The sequence below is a fragment of the Cebus imitator genome, unplaced genomic scaffold (genome assembly GCF_001604975.1).
Source record: "Cebus imitator isolate Cc_AM_T3 unplaced genomic scaffold, Cebus_imitator-1.0 Scaffold45, whole genome shotgun sequence".
NCBI classification, from domain to species: Eukaryota; Metazoa; Chordata; class Mammalia; order Primates; family Cebidae; genus Cebus; species Cebus imitator.
The window spans coordinates 7974351-7999978 of record NW_016107360.1 but is presented as its reverse complement, the minus strand read 5'-3'; the positions used below and the strand labels follow the sequence as shown (position 1 = coordinate 7999978).

General features: G+C 38.9%; 1 protein-coding gene across 1 annotated transcript in view; it reads right to left on the bottom strand.

Annotated features, from left to right (window-relative positions):
* Positions 1-12709: 12709 nt before the first annotated feature.
* CCDC126 (coiled-coil domain containing 126) overlaps positions 12710-25628 on the bottom strand; it is a 46520-nt gene continuing 33601 nt past the window's right edge. Inside the window, exon 3 of the mRNA XM_017526994.2 lies at positions 12710-14529. Within this exon, the coding sequence (XP_017382483.1) occupies positions 14345-14529 (185 nt within the window). The 3' untranslated portion in view covers positions 12710-14344. The remainder of the gene's footprint in view (positions 14530-25628) is intronic.

The window sequence follows — 25628 nt, the reverse complement described above, 5'->3', positions numbered from 1 at the left end:
CAGTGAGTACCAATAGAGTAGAGCAGAGGTCCTGGGACACTTCCAAGTTTAGAGCAGGAAGAGGAGGAACCAGGAAAAGGGACTGAGTAGAAGTACCCAGTAAGAAAAAAAATGAAACAGAAGAAAAAGTAATGCCACAGAAGACAAGCAAAAGCAGTGTTTCAAGAAGGAGGTGTTTCAAGCCTGTCCTCACAGGACCTTCAGGTTTAATTCATGGTAACTGCCTAATCTTGTAACCACCAAAATGAAAACATAAAAATCAATCCTAGGCCAGGCACGGTGGCTCATGTCTGTAATCCCAGCACGTTGGGAGGCCGAGGTGGGTGGATCACAAGGTCAGGAATTCAAGACCAGCCTGGCCAGTATGGTGAAACCCCATCTCTACTAAAAATGCAAAAATTAGCCAGATGGGGTGGTGGGCACCTGTAATCCCAGCTACTCAGGAGGCTGAAGCAGGAGAATTGCTCAAACCCAGAAGCAGAGGTGGCAGTGAGCCAAGATGGCACCATTGCACTCCAGCCTGGGTGACACAGTGAGACTCCAACCAAAAAAAAAAAAAAAAAAAAAAGAAAAAAAAAAAAAAAAAAAAAAGAAAGAAATCAATCCTAGATGGATAGCAACACTCCCAGGATACCTGGTAGAAAACAAATGCAAAATGACTATCAGGATACAAACTTCAGCCCAGACCTGTCAGGATTCCCACTACAAAAGACACATTGAACATGAGATCACAATCCAGTATTACAAAACAATAAGAAACAACCTCTTATGAATGAATATCAGTAGTCACAACAAACAGCAGGTTTAAGTCACCAAGAACTTTAAATAATGAAATTACCTTTGCAATAAATTACAACGATGAGAAAATTATGACAGTGAGAGAGATTCTGATCTATCCAACTCCATCCCGCTTCTAACCTCCTAAACCACTCTTATTCATTCTTGGGTGTAGGCCAAACTAACTTTGGGAGGAGTTTAGTTTATATTTTAAATGATAATAGCACTTCCCGAAAACTAAACTGCCTTTGTAAAACTAACAAAAGGCCAAGAGGTTAGGAAAATGAGAGGGGCCTGAAATTTTCTAAGATGTAAGCATAGTTAAATGATTACCAGCCTATTCCAGAGGTCACAAGATTTGCAGCTTGCCCAATTCACTATTATAGAACCAAAGATTGGCCTCCTGAGATATCCTTCAGCCTTTTGCATTTCTGATGACTGGATGGGCCCACCGAGACCCATGACTCTTGGCTCAACTAGTCCTGTGGCCCTCACCCAGATACAGACTCAGTACACAAGGAATGTTTTCCACACCCCTGTAGGAGCTCAGTCAAGGTGGTGGGAGAAATTTTAGAAAACACAAACCTTCTTGGAAGACCAGAAGGTTTTGTGAAAGCCTTGGAAAGAGATTATGAGTGAAGGCAGCCTTACGCCCTTACCTTGAGCTAATAGCTAGGAGTAGATACAAAGCAATGCAGAGAAGTTTATCTAAATAGCTTGTTTACTTGTGTGGTCCTAAGGCCGATCTTTCATCTTCCATGGACACATGACTGATCTCTATTCGGGGGGTTGGCAATGTTAATTACCCTCTAATGGTGTTTACTTGAGACCTTTGTCATTTAATCTGTGCTAAAAAAAAATTTGAAGGCTGCTGGCTTCTTGAGGCTGGGGCTGACTCTAGCAGAGGACCCCAGGCCAGACATAAGCAAAATATTTGTGTCAGTATATGTTTCCATCCTTCACTCAGTCAGGGTCTGTGGGTTGGACCTGGCACACCCCTAAGATTGTATCCTCAACCAAACAGCATCACTCATTCCCTTGACCATCAAACTATCCTTGGAAAGCCCTTGCCTCCAAATTTTCAGGGAAATTGATTTGAGTGATAACTTTGTGTCCTGTGTGGTGTGGCTGGCCTTGTGTCAAACTTTTTCTTTATTGAAATACCATGGTCTCAGTGAATTAGTTTTGCCTGTTCAGTGAGCAGGAATAACCCATCAGGCAATTATGATAACAGAATTTTATAGATAAATACTATGAAACAGAGATAGGAATAGCACTGGGTGTAAAACATGAAGTAGTCAATGAAATCACAGGATAACAGAAAACTCAAAATAAGGGAGTGAAAACAGTCAAAACCCTGGTCAAGGTGACATGTCTGTGACTCTCCAGGTAACCCCAAATAAGGAATAACGGGTTTGGTAATGAGGGTAGGGGGGTCACTAAAATCCCCTCCTTTCCCAGAATAACCAGTGATTATTATTCCACCCCCTAATTTTTAAAAACCCATAAAATTAGAAACCCAAACTCCATTGTACACAACTCTTTCTCACAGGCATGCCCACACTTCTCTCTTAAAGTGTGTACTTTTACTTGGCAATAAAAGCTTCCTGGCCGGGAGCGGTGGCTCAAGCCTGTAATCCCAGCACTTTGGGAGGCCGAGGCAGGTGGATCACGAGGTCAAGAGATCGAGACCATCCTGGTCAACATGGTGAAACCCCGTCTCTACTAAAAATACAAAAAATTAGCTGGGCATGGTGGTGTGTGCCTGTAATCCCAGCTACTCAGGAGGCTGAGGCAGGAGAATTGCCTGAACCCAGGAGACGGAGGTTGCGGTGAGAGCCTGGTTAACAAGAGCGAAACTCCGTCTCAAAAAAAAAAAAAAAAAAAAAGCTTCCTGCCTTTTGCTTCATTCTGACTCATCCCTGAATTCTTTCTCAAGATAGTGTCAAGAACCTGAAAACTGGCTGGGGCTGGGGTCTTAACAGCTTCTGGAGACCCACCTAAGCCTTCCAGCAACAAAATAAGTACACTGTCAACAAAAAGAGTTAAACTCTGTAAAATATTTGAAGAGATTTATTCTGAGCCAAGTAAGAGTGACCAATGGCCCAAGACACAACCCTTAGGAGATCCTGAGAACATGTGCCCAAGATGGTTGGGGAAGAGCTTGGATTTATACATTTTAGAGAGACATGACACATTAATCAAATACATGTAAGATGTACATGTATCTGGAAATGTGGGACAACTGGAAGCGGGGGGACTTCCAGGTGATAGGCAGATTCAAGGATTTTTCTGATTGGCAATTGGTTGAAAGAGTTATTGTCTAAAGACTTAGGAATGTCTGGGTTAAGATAAGAGTTGTGCAGACCAAGATTTTATCATGTAGGTGAAACCTACCTGGAGCCAAATTTTTCTTGTCAGACCTAATGAGTCTACAATTAATTCTAAAAGGGAGAGGAATATAATGAGGCATGTCTGACCACCCCTCTTCGCATCATGGCCTGAAACAGTTTTTTGGGTTAGCTTTGGAATGCCCTTGGTGAGAGGAGGGGTCCCTTCAGATGATCATGGGGCTTAAAATTTTATTTTTGGTTTACATTTATTATTATTTTTGAAAAAATCCAAAGCATGAGGGGAAAAAGCTTATCAAAAAAAAAAAAATACAGGCATATTCAAAAAAAGAACTTCCACTTCTAGCTCTGAGGAAGAAATAGGAACTGTATTTACCCTCTGTGGTAGGCTGAATAATGACCCCCCAAAATATCCAAGCCCAAATCCCTAGAACCTGTGAATGTTATCTTATATGGCAAAAGAGGCTTTGCAGATTAAACTAAGGATCTTGTGATAGGGAGATTATCTAACAGACACTAAATGTAATCACAAGTGTCCTTATAAGAGGGAGGCAAAGAGAGATTTGACAGAAGCAATGTGATGACTGAAGCAAGATGCTATACTGCTGACTTTGGAAATGGGAAAAGGGGCCAATAGCCCAGGAATGCAAGGAATGAAGCTCTAGAAGCTGGAAAGGCAAGGAAATATTCTCTCCTAGAGCTTCCAGAGGAGTGCAGCCCTTGCCAACATCTTGATTTCAGCCGGTGTAACTGATTTCAGATTTCTGATATCCAGAGCTGTAAGATAATAAATGAACTGTTTTTGAGAAAGAAAGGAAACATTTTATGTGAGAAATTGAGCCTCTTCTAAATTACCAGGCCAGAGGGGATGGGATATGGGACAGCACTGACATCATGTCACCCTTCCCCCGCCTGAACTAAGTAATCATTTCTAGAAGCTGCCTGCTGTGTGGACTCCAGACTAGTGGTCCCCAGCCTTTTTGGCACCAGGGGACAGTTTCATGGAAGACAGATTTTCCACAGACCAGGGAGGTGGGGCAGGATCATTTGGGGATGAAACTGTTTTACCTCAGATCATCAGGCATTAGTTAGATTCTGATAAGGAGTGCGCAGCCTAGATCCCTCACATGTGCATTTCACAATAGTGCAGACACTCCTATGAGAATCTAATGCTGCTGCTGATCTGACAGGAGGCAGAGCTCAGGTGATAATGCTTGCTCACCACTGCTCACCTCCTGCTGTGCTCCCAGCTTCTAATAGGCCGCAGATCAGTACAGGTTCATGGCCTGAGAGTTGTGGACCCCTGCTCTAGACTGTCGTCATGGACACCATAACCCACACCCTGTAGTTCAACAGTGTATAGCCAATTACTAATCAGTGTTATTTTCTGAAAAGCAATGAGAATTCCTGACAAATAGCTTTGTAGCAGCCCACTCGTTCTCTCCCTTTTTGCCTTTAAAAACCTGCTTATAACAAAGGTCTAATGGAGCTCATCATATCCAAGTTTACTTGGGTCTGTCTTCTAGGCAGCTGTCCTCATTCTGGCACAAGTCAACTCTTTAAAATTGTATTTTGTGCCTCAGTTTCTTCCTTTAGGCCAACATTTTAATCCACCAAATTTGTGATGATTTGTTACTACACTCCTCCTTCACCTTAAACAAACGAAAACCCAGGAAAAAACGTATAAAACACTTTTCAGATGTTGAACAACAGGAAGCACAGAACAGTGATCCCTGAGAGAAGGAAAACAAATGAAGTAAGCCCTTACCACACGAGAGCTTCCAGGCCACAGCACAAGGAAAGGGAACCCAAACAGGGCCAGACATTCTCTCCAAATTGAAAAGGAAAAGTTGAGAATTCAGCAAAGCCAGTGCAGCTACAATTTGCAAGGCAGAAAAGTCTTCAACTGAGTACTGATCAGAATGTTTGATGACAGTGATTTAGTCATAATTAGAATTGCTAAAAAATTTTTAAACTGACCATATCAAATATTGAGGAAGAAGCAGAACTAGAACTCTTCATACATTGCTGTTGGGAATACAAAATTGTACAGCCACTCTGGAAAACAGTTTCATGGTTTCTTATAAAGTTAAATACACACTTACCATATGACCCAAAAATCCCAGCACTCCTGGGTATTTACTCAAGAGAAATAAAAAATTACATAAACATGCAAATGTTTTTACACATGAATGTTTAGATTAGCTTTACTCATAATTACAAGAAACTATAACAAAATATCACAAATGTCCATCAATTAGTGAATGGATAAGCAAATTATGGTACATTTATACAATGGAATACTGTAACCATCTAAAGGGTTCATTTTTCCCACTGCCCAGATAGTGCCAATTTATCAAGACAGAAATGCAAAAGATTAAAAGTTTAAGGCACCTACATCCAACTAAATGGGAGACTGGAGCTTTATAATTACTCAAATCAGCCTCCTCAAAAATTTGGAGACTAGGGTTTTTCAAAGATAGTTTGGGGAGAGGGGAGTGGCTAGGGAATACCTGCTGCCGATTGGTTGGAAGTGCAATCACAGGGGTGTGGGAAATGGTCCTCTTCCGAAAAGCACAAAGTCTGCTTCTGGTCAGGTCACAGGACCAGTTGGTGGGGTGTGAGTGAAGCCATCCATAGTCAGAAATGCAAAAGCCTGAAAATACATCACAAAAGGCCAGTCTTAGATTCTACAATAATGATTTTATCTGGAGGAGTAATTGGGGAAGTTGCAAATCTTCTGACCCCTGGAATAATGGCAGGTGACTGTTTATGTCTACACGTTAGCGGAATTCAGATTCCTTTCATCTTTCTAATCTGATGGTCTTTCATTAGCTTTGCAAAGACAGTGTAGTTTGGGGGAATGGCTATTATCATTTAAGTTACAAACAAAATTTCTCCCAAAATTAACTTGGCCTACACCTAGAAATGATTAAGGACAGTTGGGGGGTTAAAGACAAGGTGGAGGTTGGTTAGATCAGATCTTTTTCACTGCCATAAATTTCTCACTGCCTAAGTTTTGCAAAGGCAGTTTCAAAACTACTCAGCAATACAATAAATTAACTAATGATTCATGCTGCAACATCCTAAACTGTTTTTAATTCTTTTTTTTTTTTTTTTTGTGAGACAGAGTTTTGCTCTTGTTGCTCAGGCTGGAGTGCAATGGCACCATCTCAGCTCACTGCAACCTCTGCCTCCCAGGTTCAAGCAATTCTCCTGCCTCAGCCTCCCAAGTAGCTGAGATTACAGGCATGTGCCACCACGCCTGGCTAATTTTGTGTTTTTAGTAGAGACGTTGTTTCTCCATGTTGGTCAGGCTGGCCTCAAACTCCCAACCTTAGGTTATCTGCCCACCTTGGCCTCCCAAAGTGCTGGGATTACAGGCATGAGCCACCGTGGCAGGCAACATCCTACAATCTTAAAATCATTATGCTAAGCAAAAAGGACAGACACAAAAAAACACAATGTATGATTCCATTTACATGAAAAAGATTCCATTTACAGAAAAAGAAACTGGATCAATACATCAGGGCCTGTGGAAAGGGACAAAATACAAAGGAACAAAGAGAACTTTCTGGATTGATGAGAAAATTCTATATATCTTCATTATGGTAGTGGTTACAGGTCTGTATATAATGGTCAAAACTTTTAAAAAAGCAAATTAACCTAAAATGTATAAATTTATACCTCAGTGAAACCAGCTTCAAAACTTTTAAACAAAAGGCAGGAGGGAAATAGCATTAACACATTCTCAGTTTCTACTGTTGTAGGAGGTCAAGGTTTTTATTAACTTTAGATTTTAAGTCAAGTAAGCATTAAATATTTAAAGATAACTAGCATATGATTAGAAGTGTAATGTTATCACTTCCAAAACCATAGAAGGGAATGGAGAAATACAGAAAATATAATTAATCTAATAGAAAGCAAGAAACGAGAAAAAAGCTTAAACAAGGATTGTGATATTGTGATTTATAGTAAGAAATATATATTTGGGGCTGGGCTCAGTGACTCACACCTGTAATCCCAGCACTTTGGGAGGCTGAGGGGGGTGGGTCACGATGTCAGGAGATTGAGACCATCCTGGCCAACATGGTGAAACCCTGCCTCTAAAATACAAAAAATTAGCCTGCCATGGTGGCACGCACCTGTAGTCCCAGCTACTCGGGAGGCTGAGGCAGGGAAACTGCTTGAACCCAGGAGGCAGAAGTTGCAGTAAGCTGAGATTGTGCCACTACACTCTAGCCTGGTGACAGAGCAAGAATCCATCTCAAAAAAAAGAAAGAAAGAATGAAAAGAAGTATGTATTTGATTTTCACCCCATCCTGTCTCTTGACACACAGCTCCAAAAACCCTTGGAATCTCTGAAGCAGTGTATTTTTCTATGGTAAGGCTGATGAATCAGGGGTGCTGGTTGCCAGGGGAAGTCAACTATGTGATTAGAGTTGGGACTTTCAGCCTCAACTTCCCGACCTCCAGGGAGATGAGAAGGAATGACGGTTGAGTTGATAACCAATGGCCAAATGACATAATTAATCATGCCTACTTAATAAGCCCTAAATAAAAACCCAAAAGGACCGTGTTTGCAGAGCTTCCAAATTGTTGACCAAGTGGAGGTTCCTAGAGTGTGGTGTGCCTGGAGAGGGCATGGAAGGTCTCTACCCCTTCCCACATACCATTGCCTATGTATCTCTTCCATCTGGCTGTTCATTTGTATCTTTTAAAACACCCTTCGTACTAAATGGGTAAATGTAAGTAAAGTGTTACCCTCTGTTCCAGGAGCAACTCTGGCAAAGTAAACCCAAAAAGAGGGTCATAAAAACCCCAGTTTATAGCCAGTTAGTCACTGATTGGCATCAGAAATGGCAGTGTGTGGAATGAAGACTTTAACCTGTGAGGCCTGACACTATCTCCTGGTAGATGATATTGGAACTGAACTGAATTACAGGACACTCAGCTGGTGTCTGCTGAAGAACTGCTTGGTGTGGGGAGAAACCACTCTCCCACATTTTGGTCACAGAATTGTTGTGTGTTGTGTGTTTAGTAGCAGAAAAACCTGTTTATTGTTTTCCTACATCAAACAAGGATTGGCTGGGCACAGTGGCTCACTCCTGTAATCCTAGCACTTTGGGATGCCAAGGCAGGTGAATCACCTGAGGTCAGGAATTCGAGACTGGCCTGGATAACATGATGACACACCATCTCTACTAAAAATACAAAAATTGGCCGGGCGTGGTGGCTCACGCCTGTAATCCCAGCACGTTGGGAGGCCGAGGCGGGCGGATCATGAGGTCAGGAGATCGAGACCATCTTGGACAATATGGTAAAACCCCGTCTCTATAAAAGATACATACATACATACATACATACATACATACAAAAATTAGCCGGGAGTGGTGGTGGGCGTCTATAATCCCAGCTCCTCGGAAAGCTGAGGCAGGAGAATCACTTGAACCTGAGGGGTAAAGGTTGCAGTAAGCTGAGATCGGGCCACTTCACTCCATCGTGGGCAAAAGAGCAAAACTCCATCTCAGAAAAAAAAAAAGGATAAAAAGCACAAAGTAAGTAAATGAAAACATCAGTAATCACAATAAAGGCAAATAGATTAAGCTCACCAATTAAAAGAAAAAGAATCTGAGATTGGAGAAATTAAAAACATCTAAACATAGGTTGTTGACACATCTAAAACATATGGGGGTAAAAAACTTCAAAGAAAAAGGATGGGAAAAAAATAACAAGCAAATATTAACTAAAAGAAATTACACATGTATTTTGACACAGTATATTGGTTTTCTGAGATAATTATTTTAGTATCAGACAAAATATATTTTTAAGAAAAAATTCTTATGGACAAAGAAAGTTACAACATGAGAATGAAAATAATTCATTAGATAGATAAAACAATCTTTACATAATTTTTTCTTTTTACATTTTATAAAACTTACGGATATGTAAAAGTAGAAAAAAAAAATAGTACAATGAACACCTAAAAATCAACAGCTTTGGTAGGAGAATACACCTTTTTCCAGATGTGTGAAGTATTTTGGTGTGAAATGTCATAATGTGTAAAGCTTACTTTGAAACAGTTCAACCACAATTATAAAAAACAAAATATAGATGCATAAATCATGAAGCTATTATGACAAACTGTTAACAATGGATGACTCGAATTATCACCTCAAAACATAAAAATAGCTCCATAATTTGATCTCATGGTCATTCTATAAATTTCCCCATCGTCCCCAAAAATGTCATTTGTAACACACCTTTTTTCATAGCACTATCCAATCAATGATGATCTGTTGCATTCCATTGTTTTATCTTTTATAAAGAAGAAAAATCACAGATCATTTTTTCTCATTAATATACATGTAGATTTTTAAATTTCCTACAACAAAATGATAGCAAATTGACCCAGTAAAATATAAAAGGAATAATACAAACATTTTGTACCAAGTTCAGTTTTTTCCAGGAAGGCAAAATTGGCTTAATATCAACCAATGCAATTCACCATATTAAGAGAATAAAGAAAAACAATGCAAATTGACAGTAACATGGACTAGGAATCAAAAGCCCATTATAACCAGATGCCTGAGAGTAAAATAAATCTACAAAACAAGCACAAACAAAAAAAAGACAAAAGCCACATCATTATTGACAGAGAAATAGGTAGCAATTTGGTTTTGAATTTTCCCAAGGGATGAGTCATTTCTAGGCTAGATCTTTCTTTTTTTGAGATGGAGTTTCGCTCTTGTTGCCCATGCTGGAGGGCAATGGTTCAATTTCAGCTCACTACAACCTCTACCTCCTAGGTTCAAGAGGTTCTCCTGCCTCAGTCTCCCAAGTAGCTGGGATTACAGGCACGCATCACCATGACCGGCTAATGTTTTTGTATTTTTAGTAGAGACGGGGTTTCACCACGTTGGTCAGGCTGGTCAAGAACTTCTAACCTCAGCTGATCCACCTGCCTCAGCCTCCCAAAGTGCTGGGATTACAGGCGTAAGCCACCTCGACCGGCCACTTTCTTTATAATACAATTAACAAACAAGTTTTGGGACACCAAAAGATAGTGACTGATCAAAGAGTCATTCTACTAGTCCCTTTATTCTCTGTTTTAAAAATAATATTTTGCATTTCCCTGATGGAAGGAGGTATTATGACCGTTCTATTACCTTTTGCCTAGCCTGGGAGTGGGGGAATATGGAGACATCCAATCAATGGGAACGTAAAATGGCACAAACACTTTTGGGAAAGATAATTTGGAAAAATGCACATTTCTTTTCTTTTCTTTTTTTTTTTTTTTTTTTTTTTTTTGAGACTGAGTCTCCCTCTGCCATTCAGGCCAGAGTTCAGTGATCCATCCCAGTATTTGGAATTATAGATGGCCGCCACCACGCCAGGCTAATTTTTGTATTCTTTTAAGAATCAGCGTTTCACCGTGTTGGCCAGGATGGTCTCCATCTCCTGACCTGGTGATCCACCCACCTCAGCCTCCCAAAGTGCTGGGATTACAGGCATGAGCTACTGTGCCTGGCCAAAAAAAGTGTATTTTTTAATGCAATTATCCTATGATCCAGTAGCTTCACTCATACATATTTATCCAAAAGAAATGAAAGCTTAAATTCACAAGACTTCTTTTAGAATGTTCATAGCAGCTTTATTTATGATAGCCAAACACTAGAAATAGCCCAGGTGTTCATCAATAGAATGAATATATAAACTATGTCAGATTCATACAACAAAATACAACTCAGCAATACATAGATTACTGATGCAACAACGTGAATGAATACCAAAAACTCATGAGTGAAAGCTGCTAGACATAAGAATACATGTTTTTATGATAGCATTTACGTGAAATTCTAAAATAGGCAAAACAAATCTATGGTGGAAAATTTTGCCTTGTAGGTAGAGAGGTGAGAATTGAGTAGCAAGAGTATGAGGGGCCTTTTCGGTGTGACGGTAATATTATCTATAGGCGTTTGAGTAGCAGGTAAATGCATTTGTCAAACCTCAGCTAGTACATACTTAAAATTTGTGCATTTTATTGTATGTAACTTTTACATCAAAAGAAGAAAACCCTAAACAAATACCAAATTTGCTAATGATTTACATGCTAAAGTATTTATGGGGAAGTGTACTGATGTCTATAATTTGTTTTCAAAAGCATTAAAAAATAAAATGGATTAATAGCTATGGTGGAGTATAATTTAAAAATTAGCACTTTGGGAGGCTGAGGCAGGCAGATCACATAAAGGTCAGGAGTTTGAGACCAACCTGGCCAACACAATGAAACTCCATCTCTACTAAAAATACAAAAAATTAGCTGGGTGTGGTGGCAGGCACCTATAATCTCAGCTACTAGGGAGGCTGAGGCAGAAGAATCTCTTGAACCCAGGAGGCGGAGGTTGCAGGGAGCTGAGATAGCACCATTGTACTCCAGCCTGGGCAACAAAAGCAAAACTCTGCCTCAAAAAAAAAAAAAAAAAAAAAAAAAAAAAAAACAAATTAGCCTAACTTTTCCCCATTATGCTTCTCTATATTCTCATTGTTTCTCCTGGTTTGTTGTTGTTGTTACTGTTTTGAGGCAGGGTCTTGCTCTGTCGCCCAGGCTGGAGTGCAGTGGTGCGATCATGGCTCACTGCGCAGCCTCTACTTTACAGGATCAAGCAGTCCTCCTGCCTCAGCCCCTGAGTAACTGAGACTGCATGAGCAATACCAGTCCCCTAAATAAAAGTTCTTAAGAATCCTTCAGGGCTTTCAATTATGGGAGAAAAATGGTTTCAATTAACTACATTTTTTTTTTTTTTTGGTCTGTTTCATTATGTCATGCTCCCTTTTCAGGTATATACTTCTAAAAGAGAAGGGGAAAAAATGGTAACTATATTAATAGCTACTCAGCTCAAAAGTGTTTGGTTAAAAACAGAACACTGTTTACATTTAAACCAAAACTGTGAGAGAGAGGTTCCTATGTAAGCTGCTAACACTGTAGGCTTCCAAGGCATAACTAAATGAGATGAGATGGATTTCTATAAATTCAAAAGAATATGGTCACTAAAAAGGCAAACTTGAGTCTTTATAGTCTATGTAACTTCAGAGTCAAAATCATGTTTCTTGAACACTAATGAGACCCAAGTATCATTAACTACCTGAAATAATGTTTAAATTACTTTTTAATTCATATATTTGCTTAAAGTAAACCCAAAGACACCCTGATACAAGTTTGCAAGTTTTTAGTACCTTTAGTGATGCCCTCTGTGCTAATGTCCAAATTAACTAAGATTAACTGTCAAGCCTTAGTATTTATACCTTCAGTTAATCTTAATTTGGACATTAGCACAGAGGGCATCACTTGAAAATCAACAGTGATTTTTAAGAAGTCAAGCCTCAGCTCTCCATTCTATCTCTGCATCAGACTCTCCTATCCTAGGTATCAAATAAGAGGCACTATAGGGTAACCTTCCATTTTTCTCTTTTGAAAAAGTTATCAGGAATTGAAACGAAACCAAAATTTTCTTAAGACTCCTTTTAACCATTCATAATTTATTAAATGTACAACCAACATGAAAGAAAAAAGCCTGTAATGTTTTGTAAGTAGAAATAATATATTTTATTTCATCCCTGAAAAAAAACAAAAAACGAAAATGTCCACATCTAATAGGAGAGACTAAACAATTATTCCAAACTTCTACCTGGCAATGGTATATAATTAATTTCTTCACATAATGGTAGAGAGTACAGAGAAGAGAACAGAGATTTGGAAATCTGTCTTTCATGAAACAATATTTTCACGTATTTATTTTAACAAAATATTATAATTATTGCTACATGTGGTAGCATATTGTAATAATGAACAATACAATATCTAAAACTAAATTCTATACAGTCTAAATCTAGAAGCTAGCTGCACTTAAGCAGTTATTATAGAGAATAAATACTATGAAATATAGGGCACCATGTGACAATTAGATTTGCTACAAGGGAAATTTAAATAAAAGTATAATTTGTTTTATACTAGAATTACCAAGATTAGGATTTCCTGTGCTATATATACAGTAGCTTTTTTCCTGAAAAGACAGTCAATCTTCATAGTTTATATTTTAAATGTTCTTAATTATTTTAAGTGGCCATTATATAAAATGAATATATAATGTTTCTGTTATACAAATTCAAAATTTCTTAAAGCAGGATACTCTTATACAATATAATGTTAACATTTTCCCAGCAATTTAATGCAGCACTAAAGTACTTTTATTATATACATCTGGCTAAAGTCCTCAAGAGTTCCAGTCTCCCAAGTCCCTTCCTCTCGGACCAATATAATAAAAGCAAAATTAACCCAAATATGGAAATAATGTGCTTTCCTGATAGCATAGACACGCAAAGTGTTAAACTTTTAAATGAACATTCATGTATGTGAAAAATCATGAATACTTTAGTTACTGTTAAATCTTACCAGAAAAATATTTTATTCTTCAGAATATATATATGAGAAAAATTTAAGTATGAGATTAGAGTTTACAACTATTTTAATGCTGTTATTAAATTGCCCCAATGTTAACGAAAGGTAATGGACAGTGGCTGCTACCCATTTCAAGATTATGCTCTTATAAATGTAATTTTTAAAAATATACAGTAATTAACCTTCAGTTATTTCAAAGGATAGTGCAAATGAATACATTCTTTGGGTCATGATTTCAAAACATTATTTTCAACACTATATTTCCTTTCTCTGCTCACAACTGGAATAACAAAATATAGTACAAGGAAGGACATTTTCAAATAGCCTTAGTTTAATAGTTACATCTACTGAGAACAAATGACAGAATGATTAAATATTCTCCACTTGTCCAAGAAACATGTTATATACTTAAATAAATATGTTATAGAAATAAATCCATGTCTTTCAGTGTTTTTGTTTTAGCTTGACCTCAAACACAAAAGATTTATACAAAACTCACCTACCTGCTTACTACATCAAGGTACCAAATTCCCTTTAAGGACATAGTACAGCATTGAAGAGACTTGCCTGAAAACAAACAAATAACTTTAAAATTTTTATGTACAGAATTAGAGTTCCATGAATCCAGCATACTCCTTGAAAATGTGTAGAGATTTTATTGTAAAATATTACTCTGTCCTAGCCAGCGCTTATAAAGCTTTTCTGCCATAGGATATAATCCACAGCGGATGGAGCAGCACAAGGTGATCTTCAACTGCTATCTGATGCTGCCTGAGGCATTCGTTCTTTTATTTGTGGTTACTGGCACCAAATTCCCACTAGTACCATTGGTGGTGTTGGTTGCTGAGCCGTTCACAACAATATAGTCAACTTTGTTCTCCAGCTTCACCAATCGTTGCAAAATGTCATCCAGAAGGACGGCAATTGTTCTTTTCAGATCCGCTAGAGGAAAAAAGTCAGAATAAAATAAACATTAATAGAGCTCTTAATTATGGTGCTTTTACAGTGTGAAGGAAAAAAGTGAACAAGCACTGGGCCATTGGAGAGAAAATATACTAGAGAGAACACATTCACACTACAAATAGGAAAAGCCTAAATTTTTTTTTTTTCTTTTTTTTTTTGAGAGGGAGTCTTCCTCTGTGTCACAAGCAGAAGTGCAGTGGCATGATCTCAGTTCACTGCAGCCTCCGCCTCCTGGGTTCCAGCGATTCTCCTGCCTCAGCCTCCTGGGGAGCTGGGATTACAGGCATGAACCACCATGCCCGGCTAATTTTTGTATTTTTAGTGGAGACAGGGTTGCACCATGTTGGTCAGGCTGGTCTCGAACTCCTGACCTCAGGTGATCTGTCCTCCTGGGCCTCCCCGCCAAAGTGCTAGGATTACAGGCGGAGCCCACCACTCCCAGCCATAATTTTTAAATCAACAGCATCATTTACAGAGCTTCCAAAACGAATTTCAGAGTTGTAAATGTGGGGGAAACTCTCACTTTTCTAGTAGGAGATAATGGATTTTAAAGTCTGATTCAAAATGTTAGTCCCACTGTGAGTAACTGGTTTCCCTTGAGTTTCTTAAGAAGTTTATAAAAAATACTATGGACTAAACAGATAAAGTAAAAAGCTAGCTAAGTAAGAGTCCATGAAATGCAGAAATCGGGAACATCCACAGGGTGGAATTGTGGGGGAGCCTAGGGTCCAGTGCAAATGCCAGGAACCTGTTGAGTGCAGTAGGATACTAGCAGTAGTTCTGACTTAAATTTCCTCCAGAAAAATGGTGGGGAAGACAGTATCTTCCAACCTCTTTGTAACATTATGGAGTTTTAGTAAACTTTACTTGACAAGAATAAAATTATGAGGCATTTCTGCCTTAGAATTCTCTTTCTCAGGTTTCCCAAAATCATCTAGCATATATTAGGTACTCCGTTAGTGACAACAAACACTGTTATTTCTGTTGATTCTGGACCAAAAAATCAGCTCAAGCCCTAATCTGGGTCACCAGGGAGAAATCATCTAACAACTGATAAATGTGCTGATGGTTCTATCAGAAAAGCACAAGCAACAAAAGAGAAAATAGATAAACTGGACTTCACTGACATTTAAAACTTTTTGTGCATAAAAGGACATTAATCAAGAAAATGAAAAGACAACCTATAGAATGAGAGAAAACATTTGCAAACCATATATGTGATAAAGATCTATGATCCAGAATATATAAAGATCTCTTACAATTCATGAACAAAAAGACAAATCAATTTTTTAAACGGGCGAAGGACTTGAATAGACTCTTCTCTAAAGAAGATATGCAGCCTGGCACGGTGGCTCATGCCTGTAATCCCAGGACTTGGGGAGGCTGAGGTGGGTGGATCACCTGAAGTTAGGAGTTCAAGACCAGCCTGACCAACAAGAAGAAACCTCATCTTTACTAAAACTACAAAATTAGCCAGGCATGGCGACGCATGTCTGTAAACCCAGCTACTAGGGAGACTAAGGCAGGAGAATCACTTGAACCTGGGAGGCAGAAGTTGCAGTGAGCTGAGATCGCGCCATTGCACTCCAGCCTGGACAACAAGAGCAAAATTCTGTCTCAAAAAAAAAAAAAAAAAAAAATATAAAAATATATATATAAAAAAAAAAAAACAAACAAAAAATTATAAAAAAAAAAAAAAAAAAAAATATATATATATATATATATATATATATATATACACACACACACACATATATATATACACATATATATATACATATATATATGCAAATGTCCAATAAGTACATGAAAAAAATGTTCAGTATCACTGCCACTACAGAAATACAAGCCAAAACTCAATAAAATACCACTTCACACCTACCAGGATGCTAACATCAAAGAAATAGAAAGTTAAGTGTTGGGGAGGATGTGGAGAAATGGAAACTCTCGTACATTAGTGGTAGGAATATAAAATGGTGCAGATGCTGTGGAAAAGAGTTTGTCAGTTCCTATAAAACTTAAACATAAAATTGCCATATGACCCAGGAACTCCACTCCTAGGCATATTATAAAAAAAAAATCAAAAGCAAGGACACAGAGCTCAGAGGGATACTTATACACCAATGTTCATTTCTGCTTTATTCACAATAGTCAAAAGGTGGAAACAACCCAAGTGTCCATCAACAGATAAACAGATAAACAAAATGTGTATATATGTAAACACAACAGAATATCATTCAGCCAGAAAAAGAAATAACCTTCTGATACATGCTACAACACAATAAACCCTAAAAACGTTATGCTGAGTGAAATAAGCCAGAAAGAAAACATCAAATATTGTACAATTCCACTTATATAGAATACAGACGGAAAGTAGACTAGAGGTTATATCAAGAACCAGGGGAAGGAGGGAAGAAAGATATGTTGCTTAAATATTACAGCTTTTTTTTTTTTTTTTGAGACGAGTCTCACTCTGTTGCCCAGGCTGGAGTACAGTGGTGCGATCTCGGCTCACCACAACCTCTGCCTCCTGGGTTCAAGCGACTCTCCCGCCTAAGCCTCCAGAGTAGCTGGGACTACAGGCATATGCCACATGCACAGCCAATTTTTGTATTTTTAGTAGATATAGGGTTTCACTATATTGGCCAGGCTGGCCTCGAACTCCTGACCTCATAATCAGCAGGCCTCAGCCTCCCAAAGTGCTGCGATTACAAGCATAAGCCACCATGCCCAGCAATGTTACAGATTTCTTGTTTGAGGGGGTACAAGTTTTGGAAAGATACAGTAGTGATGGTTGCACAACACTGTTAATATAATGAATATCAATGAACTGCATATTTAAAAAAAAATTTTTTTTTTGAGACGGACTCTCACTCTGTCACCAGGCTGGAGTGCACTGGCACAATTTTGGCTCACTGCAATCTCCATCTCCCAGGTTCAAGGGATTTTCCCGCCTCAGCCTCCTAAGTAGCTAGGATTACAGGCGTGTGCCACCACACACAGCTAATTTTTTGTATTTTTAGTAGAGACAGGGTTTCACCATATTTGCCAGGCTGGTCTCTGGTCTCACATTCCTGACTTCAGGTGATCCACCCACCTCAGCCTCCCAAAGTGCTGGGATTACAGGCGTGAGCCCCCACCCCGGCCTTAAAAGTTATTTTAACTGCAAATTTTACATTATAGATATTTTACAATTATTTAGAAGTGGGGGGAAAAAGTATCAGAAAGGGGTAGTACTATAGTAGTGGTTGTGATAGACCGTGAACAAAAAATACTTATCAAAAAAATAGAAATGTAACATAAAGTGAGGGGAAAACGATTTGGAGGAAGTCTTATTGAAAAATGAGATTTTCTAAGCAGTACATCTCAGGCATCAAACATTCTAGTTTAGTGGAATATACAAGAAAAAATGTACAAAAAAAGTCCTTCAGCAAGAAGTACCCAGGAATTAAACATAATGACACATACTTCTTTCAGATGGTTCCGAAAAGATATAAACATAGATATTTTTATCTATAAAAAGAGCTGAGCATAGTGGCTCACCATCTGTAATCCCAGCACTTTGGAAGGCCGAGGCAGGGTAGATCACTTGAGGTCAGGTGTTCGAGACCAGCCTGGCCAACATGGTGAAACCCCATCTCTACTAAAAATACAAAAAAATTAGCTGGGCATGGTGGCACATGTCTGTAGTCTCAGCTCCTTGGGAGGCTGAGGCAAAAGAACTGCTTGAACCTGGGAGGTGGAGGTTGCAGTGAGCCAAGATCACGCCACTGCACTCCAGCCTGGGAGACACAGCAAGACTCTGAATCAAAAAAAAAGAAAAAGCAGACATAAATAAATGTTAGCCAACTGTGAATTTAGATGAAAGTTTATGATGTTTATAAGTTTATGATGTTTATCATATGACTTTTTAAAAATTTTCAGTAGAGTTGAAAATTTTCAAAATAAAACATTGGGAGAGGGGACATTTATTTATTAATACCTTTCAATCAAGAGTTGCAACAGTATTTGGTAAATAGGAGATAATCATATTTTTTAAAACCCTTCGGCAGTAAGACTAAATGATAAATACTGGATCTCCTTTTCCATGGCAATTACCTCCTTTATAATATTAAAAGCAGCAGCAACCTAAAATGGGCAGGCAGGTGACAGTGTTAACACAACACATTAACAAAATGAAGCTAAAGCCCTAGGAGGTCTGAACTAAACAAGTGTGAGAATTGTAAAGGTACGGTCTAATCACTTGAGTCAGGGTTAGGAAATGGCAATTAAAGAAAAAGTCAGAATGAATGAAAAACAACTATATGATAATTTTATAATGCTATAAAGTATTATTAAATATAGAGCTTTTAAATTTTCTAAAGTCAGCTGTTTTAATATTACAAAAAAAGAGACTAAGAGAGTCTATCTACTTTGCTCCATGATATAAAATCATTTTGTTGAATATCAGAACAAAACTCTTATTTCTCAGAGTTCTTTCAAATACACCAAATATCCTCCTTTCTCTATATTCACAATACAATTTTGTTTACATGTCATGAGAAAACATCTTTAAGGGAATTATATGCTTGTATTAATATTATATGTGCATCCATAATACTTTCCCCATAAAGCTGTGTCGCTGAAGGTGCTAGCAGTAAGAACTCTTTCCCTATCTTAGGCCTTGAACCCCTAAAAGCAACTTAAAAATAGAAATCCTATCATATCTATCCCTTTACTCTCAGCTCACCCAGGTTGGTGCTTCACCACACAGTAGACACTCGACAAATGTTTGAAATGAACATTTGCTGAACGCCTAATTCACATGTTTGTTAGGTGGCATCATCATCACTGAGATCAAAATGAAGCTTCCAATTTAGAAAATGAAATCCTTTAAGGTTGCTCTGTTTCTACTTTAACTTCTTTATTCTGGGAGAAGATCAAGTTTAAGAAAAAATAAAAGCACATAAAAACATAGACCTAACCTGATGATTTCATACCAAACAGAGATCAAAAGAAGGGTACACAATGCTATTAAATATGCTAAAGATATTGGGTATAAAAAGATCCTAACTATGATAAACATAATCAGTGATCGTAAGGCACAGCAGGAAGCCACTATCATCCCTTGAACTATGGAACAGAGGAGAATGAGGTGATTTACCAGAGGCTAAGTCCAAGGTCACCTTGTGGAAAAATAGAACCAAGACAAGCTGTCTGGCAGAAGGTGGCACTACAAAACAGTCATGGGCACCGCCAGAGACCCCACCTGAAGCAGAGAGGGAGGGAAAAATATACCTTTCCTTCATCCTATTTTCCAAATTCCTCACAATACCTCCCACTGGCTGAACCCAGGCAGAAACCAGCTGATTTGGTAACTTGGAAAATGCTACCCACTGAAATCACTCTTCCTTGAGAAATAGAAGAGAAACACGGTAAGGAATAAATCTGAGGGCGACCAGCCATAGGACTGGTACAAACATAAGCACACATGCTCTTGCACTCTTGCAGATCCCCTACTTATGTCATATGTCTCTTAATTTATCCTTTTTTCTTTTTTTTTTTTTTTGGAGACAGGGTCTTGCTCTATTGCCCAGGCTGGAGTGCAATGGCACAATCATGGCTCACTGCAGCAGCCTTGAGGCCCTGGATTCAAGTGATTTCCTCCCACCTCAGCGCCCCCTCCCCACCTCCTGCCAAGTAGCTGGGACAACAGGCACGCACCACTATGCTGGGCTAATTTTTGTAGAGATAGGGTTTTGCCACATTGTCTGGGCTATTCTCAAACTCCTGGGCTCAAGCAATCCACCCACCTCAGCCTCCCAAAGTGCTGGGATTACAGGCATGAGACACCAGGCCTGGTTGTATTTTATCTTTTTATACCTAAATATTGTTTTCTGGTTTGTACCCTTAATGTCAGCTGCCTCAAATCTATTTTGTAGAGAAGCAGGTCTAAATAAAGATAAACCTCTTATGTACATACAAAAGGAATAAAACTGTAGTAAAATGCAAAATGACACAAAAGTGTTTAATATACACTGTACAACTCAAAAACTTTTCCTTACTAGTATTTTTCAAATTCAAGTCAATACTTTACCACAACTAAACATCAGCTTAATGGTACAAACAAGAAATTGAGAAATCACTTCGTTTTTTTTCTTTTATTTTGGATATAGGGTCTCACTTTGTCATTGCCCAGGCTGCAGTGCAGTGGTGCAATCTCGGCTCATTGCAGCCTCAAGCTCTGGGGTCAGGTGATCCTCCCACCTCAGCCAACCAAGTAGCTGGGATTATAGGTGCCTGCCACCACACCCACTAATTTCTGTAGAGACAGGGTTTTGCCATGTTGCCAGGTTGGTATTGAACTCCAGAGCTCAAGTGATCCCACCTTGGCCTCCCAAAGTGCTGGGATTACAGGCATGAGTCACTGCACCTGGCCAGAAGTCGCTTCTTGGTTATTGAAGTGAGTTACCAAGCGTTAAATTTTATTATGAAGCTCCTAGCAGTAAAGAAAGAATGCCTCAAAAGAAATACAAACTAAATATCATAGCAAAGAGAACACTGTTAGGTATTAGTGCTTTCAAAGACCTCATCAACTATATGATTAAATGTGCATTCATTGTTTAATCTTTTGTATTTTTAATATAGCTACCCTCTCCCACTGGGTGCTTAATAAATTATGTCATTCAACAATTACTTTATTACTTCTCTTCTTAAGATTGCAAGGCAGTTTAAATCACATGAGTGAACTAAGATATATTTTCATCAAACATTAAATACAAACTGAATACCTCTGTACCTAAAATAAGCCTAATTTTTCCTAAGAAATGATAAATAATGCTTTTGCCTAAATGATACAAATCACCATAAATAGGCTATGTTTTAAATAGCTACATCAATATCATATCTAATAGGAATTCTGAGATTGACTTTCCTTTAACACATCTGGAATACAAAGACCACTCATTTTACAGGTTTGGCTTCATGTTTTTTCCTTAATTATTAAATTAACTTTTTGTTTTGAGATAACTGTGGATTTATGAAGAGTTGTAAGAAATAATAAATACAAAAATTCCAATATCCTTTGCTCAGTTCCCCTACAATGGTAACATCTTGCAAAACTGTATACAATATCATAACCAGAATGCTGACATTGATAAAAATTAAGATGCAGAATATTTCTATCACCACTAGGGTCCCCATGTTGCCCTTTTACAGTAAAACTCACTTCCCTCCCATTGATCTGTGTATTTGGTGTATGGTATTACATTGATTGATCTTCAAATACTGAACAGATTTGCATCTTTGGAATAAATACCACTTTGTGGGCAGGCGTGACGGCTCATACCTGTAATCCCAGCACTTTGGAAGGCCAATGTGGATGGATCACTTGAGGTCAGGAGTTCGAGACCAGCCTGGCCAACATAGTGAAACCCTGTCTTTACTAAAAATGCAGAACTTAGCTTGGCATGGTGACAGGAACCTGTAATCCCAGCTACTTGGAAGGCTGTAGTGGGAGAATCGCTTGAACCTAGGAGGTAGAGGTTGCGGTGAGCTGAGATTATACCACCGCAGTCCAGCCTGGGCAACAGAGTAAAACTCTGTCTCAAAAAAAAAAAGAAAGAAAAAAACTACTTGATGTTTAATTCTTTTTATATGCTGCTGAACTGTTTGCTAATATTTTCTTAAGAATGTTCAACTCTATATTTGGGGGACTATTGATCTGTAGTTTTCATTGTTTTTTTGTTTGTTTGTTTTGTTTTTTTGTTTTTTTTTTGAGACGGAGTTTCACTCATGTTACCCAGGCTGGAGTGCAATGGCGCGATCTCGGCTCACCGCAACCTCCGCCTCCTGGGTTCAGGCAATTCTCCTGCCTCAGCCTCCTGAGTAGCTGGGATTACAGGCACGCGCCACCATGCCCAGCTAATTTTTTGTAGTTTTAGTAGAGACGGGGTTTCACCGTGTTGACCAGGATGGTCTCGATCTCCTGACCTCGTGATCCACCCGCCTCGGCCTCCCAAAGTGCTGGGATTACAGGCTTGAGCCACCGCGCCCGGCCTGCTAATTCTTCTTTAAACTGCAGAGATAATTCTCTAGCAAAACCATCTGGGCCAAAGATTTTTTGGGGGGAAAATTTTTAAATTATAAATTAAATTACCTTAATAGTTATACAACTATTCACATTAACTATTTCATATTTGGTGGATTGTGGCAATTTGTTTTTTGAGAAACTGATCCATTTCATCCAAGTTACCAAATTTATGCACATAGAGCTGTTCAGTATTCCTTTATATCCTTTTGATATCTGCAGGGTCTGCTGTGATACTCATTTTTTCATTCCTGATGTTGGTAATTTGTGTCTTTTTTGTTTTCAGTCTTAGAAGTTTGTCCTTTTTTTTCTTTTTTCTTTTTTTTTTTTTTTTTTACTCTTTGTTTCATTGATTTTCTCTACTGTTTTTCTGTTTTCAACTTCATTGATTTCTGCTCTTCATTTCCTTTTTTTCTGCTTGCTTTGGGTCTAGTTTGCTTTTCTTTTTCTAGGTTCTCTACATAGCTTAGATTATGGATTTGAGACTTTTCCTCTTTTCTGATTTATGCACTTAGGGCATAAATCTAAATTTCCCTCTCAGCACTGTTTTAGCTGTGTCCCACAATTTTTATGTTGCATTATTTGTATTTATTTCCCTTGAGATTTCTTCTTTGATTCATCATTTAGAAGCATGTTGTCCAGTTTCCAACTATTAGAGATTTTCCTATTATCTTTCCATTATTGGTTTCTACATGATGGTCAGAGAATATATTCGGTATGATTTAAATTCTTTTAAGTTTCTGAGGTTTGTTTTATGGCCCAGAACAAGGTCTACTTTGGTAAGTATTCTATGGACTTTTTTTTTTTCTTTTTTGGACATAGGGTCTTGCTCTGTCACCTAGGCTGGAGTGCAGCAGCATGCTCATGGCTCATTGCAGCCTCAACCTCCTGCTCCCAACAGACTCTCCCACCTCAGCCTCCCCAGTTGCTGGCACTACAGGCATACACCACCATGCCCAACTAATTTTTGTATTTTTTGTAGAGATGAGGTTTTACCATGTTACCCAAGCTAGTCTGAAACTCCTGTTCTCAAGCAATCTGCCTGCCTTGGCCTCCCAAAGGGCTAGGATTATAGGAGTAAGCCACCACACCCAGCCTCCATGGACTATTTATTTATTGAAACAGGGTCTCACTCTGTCACCCAGGCTGGAGTGCAGTGCCACAATCTCAGCTCACTGAAACCTCTGCCTCCAGCTCAAGCAATTCTCATACCTCAGCTTCCTGAGTAGGTGGGACTACAGGCATGTGCAACCCACATCCAGCTAATTTTTGTATTTTTAGTAGAGCTGAGATTTCACTTTTTTAGCCAGGCTGGTCTTGAACTCCTGACCTCAAACGATCTGGATGCCTCAGCCTCCCAAAGTGCTAGGATTACAGGCGTGATCCACCACACCCCGCCTCCATAGACTCTCAAAAAATGTGTATTCCACTCTTGTTGGAACGCCATATATGTGTAAATTAGATACAGAGCATTCTACACCACTGTACTCTAGCCTGGGTGACAGAGGAAGACCCTATCAAAAATTATTCTCCTAAAATATTTGTGGAGTCTTTTTTTGTTCTGAGACAGAGTCTCACTCTGCTGCCTAGGCTGCAGTGCAGTTGTGCAATCTCAGCTCACTGTAACTCTACCTCCTGGGTTCAAGCAATTCTTGTGTTTCAGCCTCCCAAGTAGCTGGGACTACAGGCACCTACCACCTACCTCAAATGATCTACCTGCCTGGGCCTCCTAAAGTGCTGGAACTACAGATATGAGCCACTGAGACCAGCCTTTTTTTTTTAAGACAGAGTCTCACTCTGTCACCAGGCTGGAGTTAAGTGGTACGATCTGCAACCTCCACATCCCGAGTTCAAGCAATTCTCCTGCCTCAGCCTCCTGAGTAGCTGGGACTACAGGTGCGCACCACCACATCCAGCTAATTTTTGTATTTTTAGTAGAGATGGGGTTTCACCACGTTGGCCAGGATGGTCTCAATCTCTTGACCTCGTGATCCACCCACCTCGGCTTCCCAAAGTGCTGAGATTACAGGCATGAGCCACCGCACCCAGCCTCTTTTTTTTTTTTTTTTTTTTTTTTTTTTTTTGTAGGAGCCAGGGTCTCCTTATGTTACCCAAGTTGGTCTCAAACTCCTGGACTCAAGTGATCCTCCTGCCTCAGTCCCCCAAAGGGCTAGGATTATAGGTGTGAGCCGCTGCACCTGGCTGGCATCTATTTTTTATTTAAAGTGTTCAGCTACACTGATAAGGAGAAAAGCCAAACCCTTAAAAGAAAGCAGGGTCATTGCCCAAAGTAATCTATAGATTGAACGCTATCCCCATCAAGCTACCAATGACCTTCACAGAACTGGAGAAAACCACTTTAAACTTCATATGGAATCACAAGAGAGCCTACATAGCCAAAACAATCCTAAGCAAAAAGAACAAAGCCGGAGGCATCACACTGCTGGACTTCAAACTATACTACAAACCTACAGTAATCAAAAGAGCGTCGTACTGGTACCAAAGCAGAGACATAGACCAATGGAACAGAACAGAGGCCCTAGAAGAAACACCACACATCTACAACCATCTGATCTTTGACCAACCTGGCAAAAACAAGCAATGGGGAAAGGACTCCATGTTTAATAAATGGTGTTGGGAAAACTGGCTAGCAATGTGCAGAAAGCAGAAAGTGGACGCCTACCTGTCAGCTTACACTAAAATTAACTCTAGATGGACTAAAGATTTAAACATGAAACCTAACAACATAAAAACACTAGAAGAAAACATAGGCAAAACTGTCCAAGAACTAGGCATAGGCAAGGACTTCATGACTAAAACACCAAAAGCAATGGCAATAAAAATTAGCCAAGATAGACAAATGGGATCTAATTAAAATTCAGAGCTTCCGTACTAGCAAAAGAAACCACAGAGTGAATCGGCAACCAACAGAATGGGAAAAAAATTTCTGCAATCTACCCATCTGACAAAGGGTTAATAACCAGAATCTACAAAGAACTAAAACAGATTT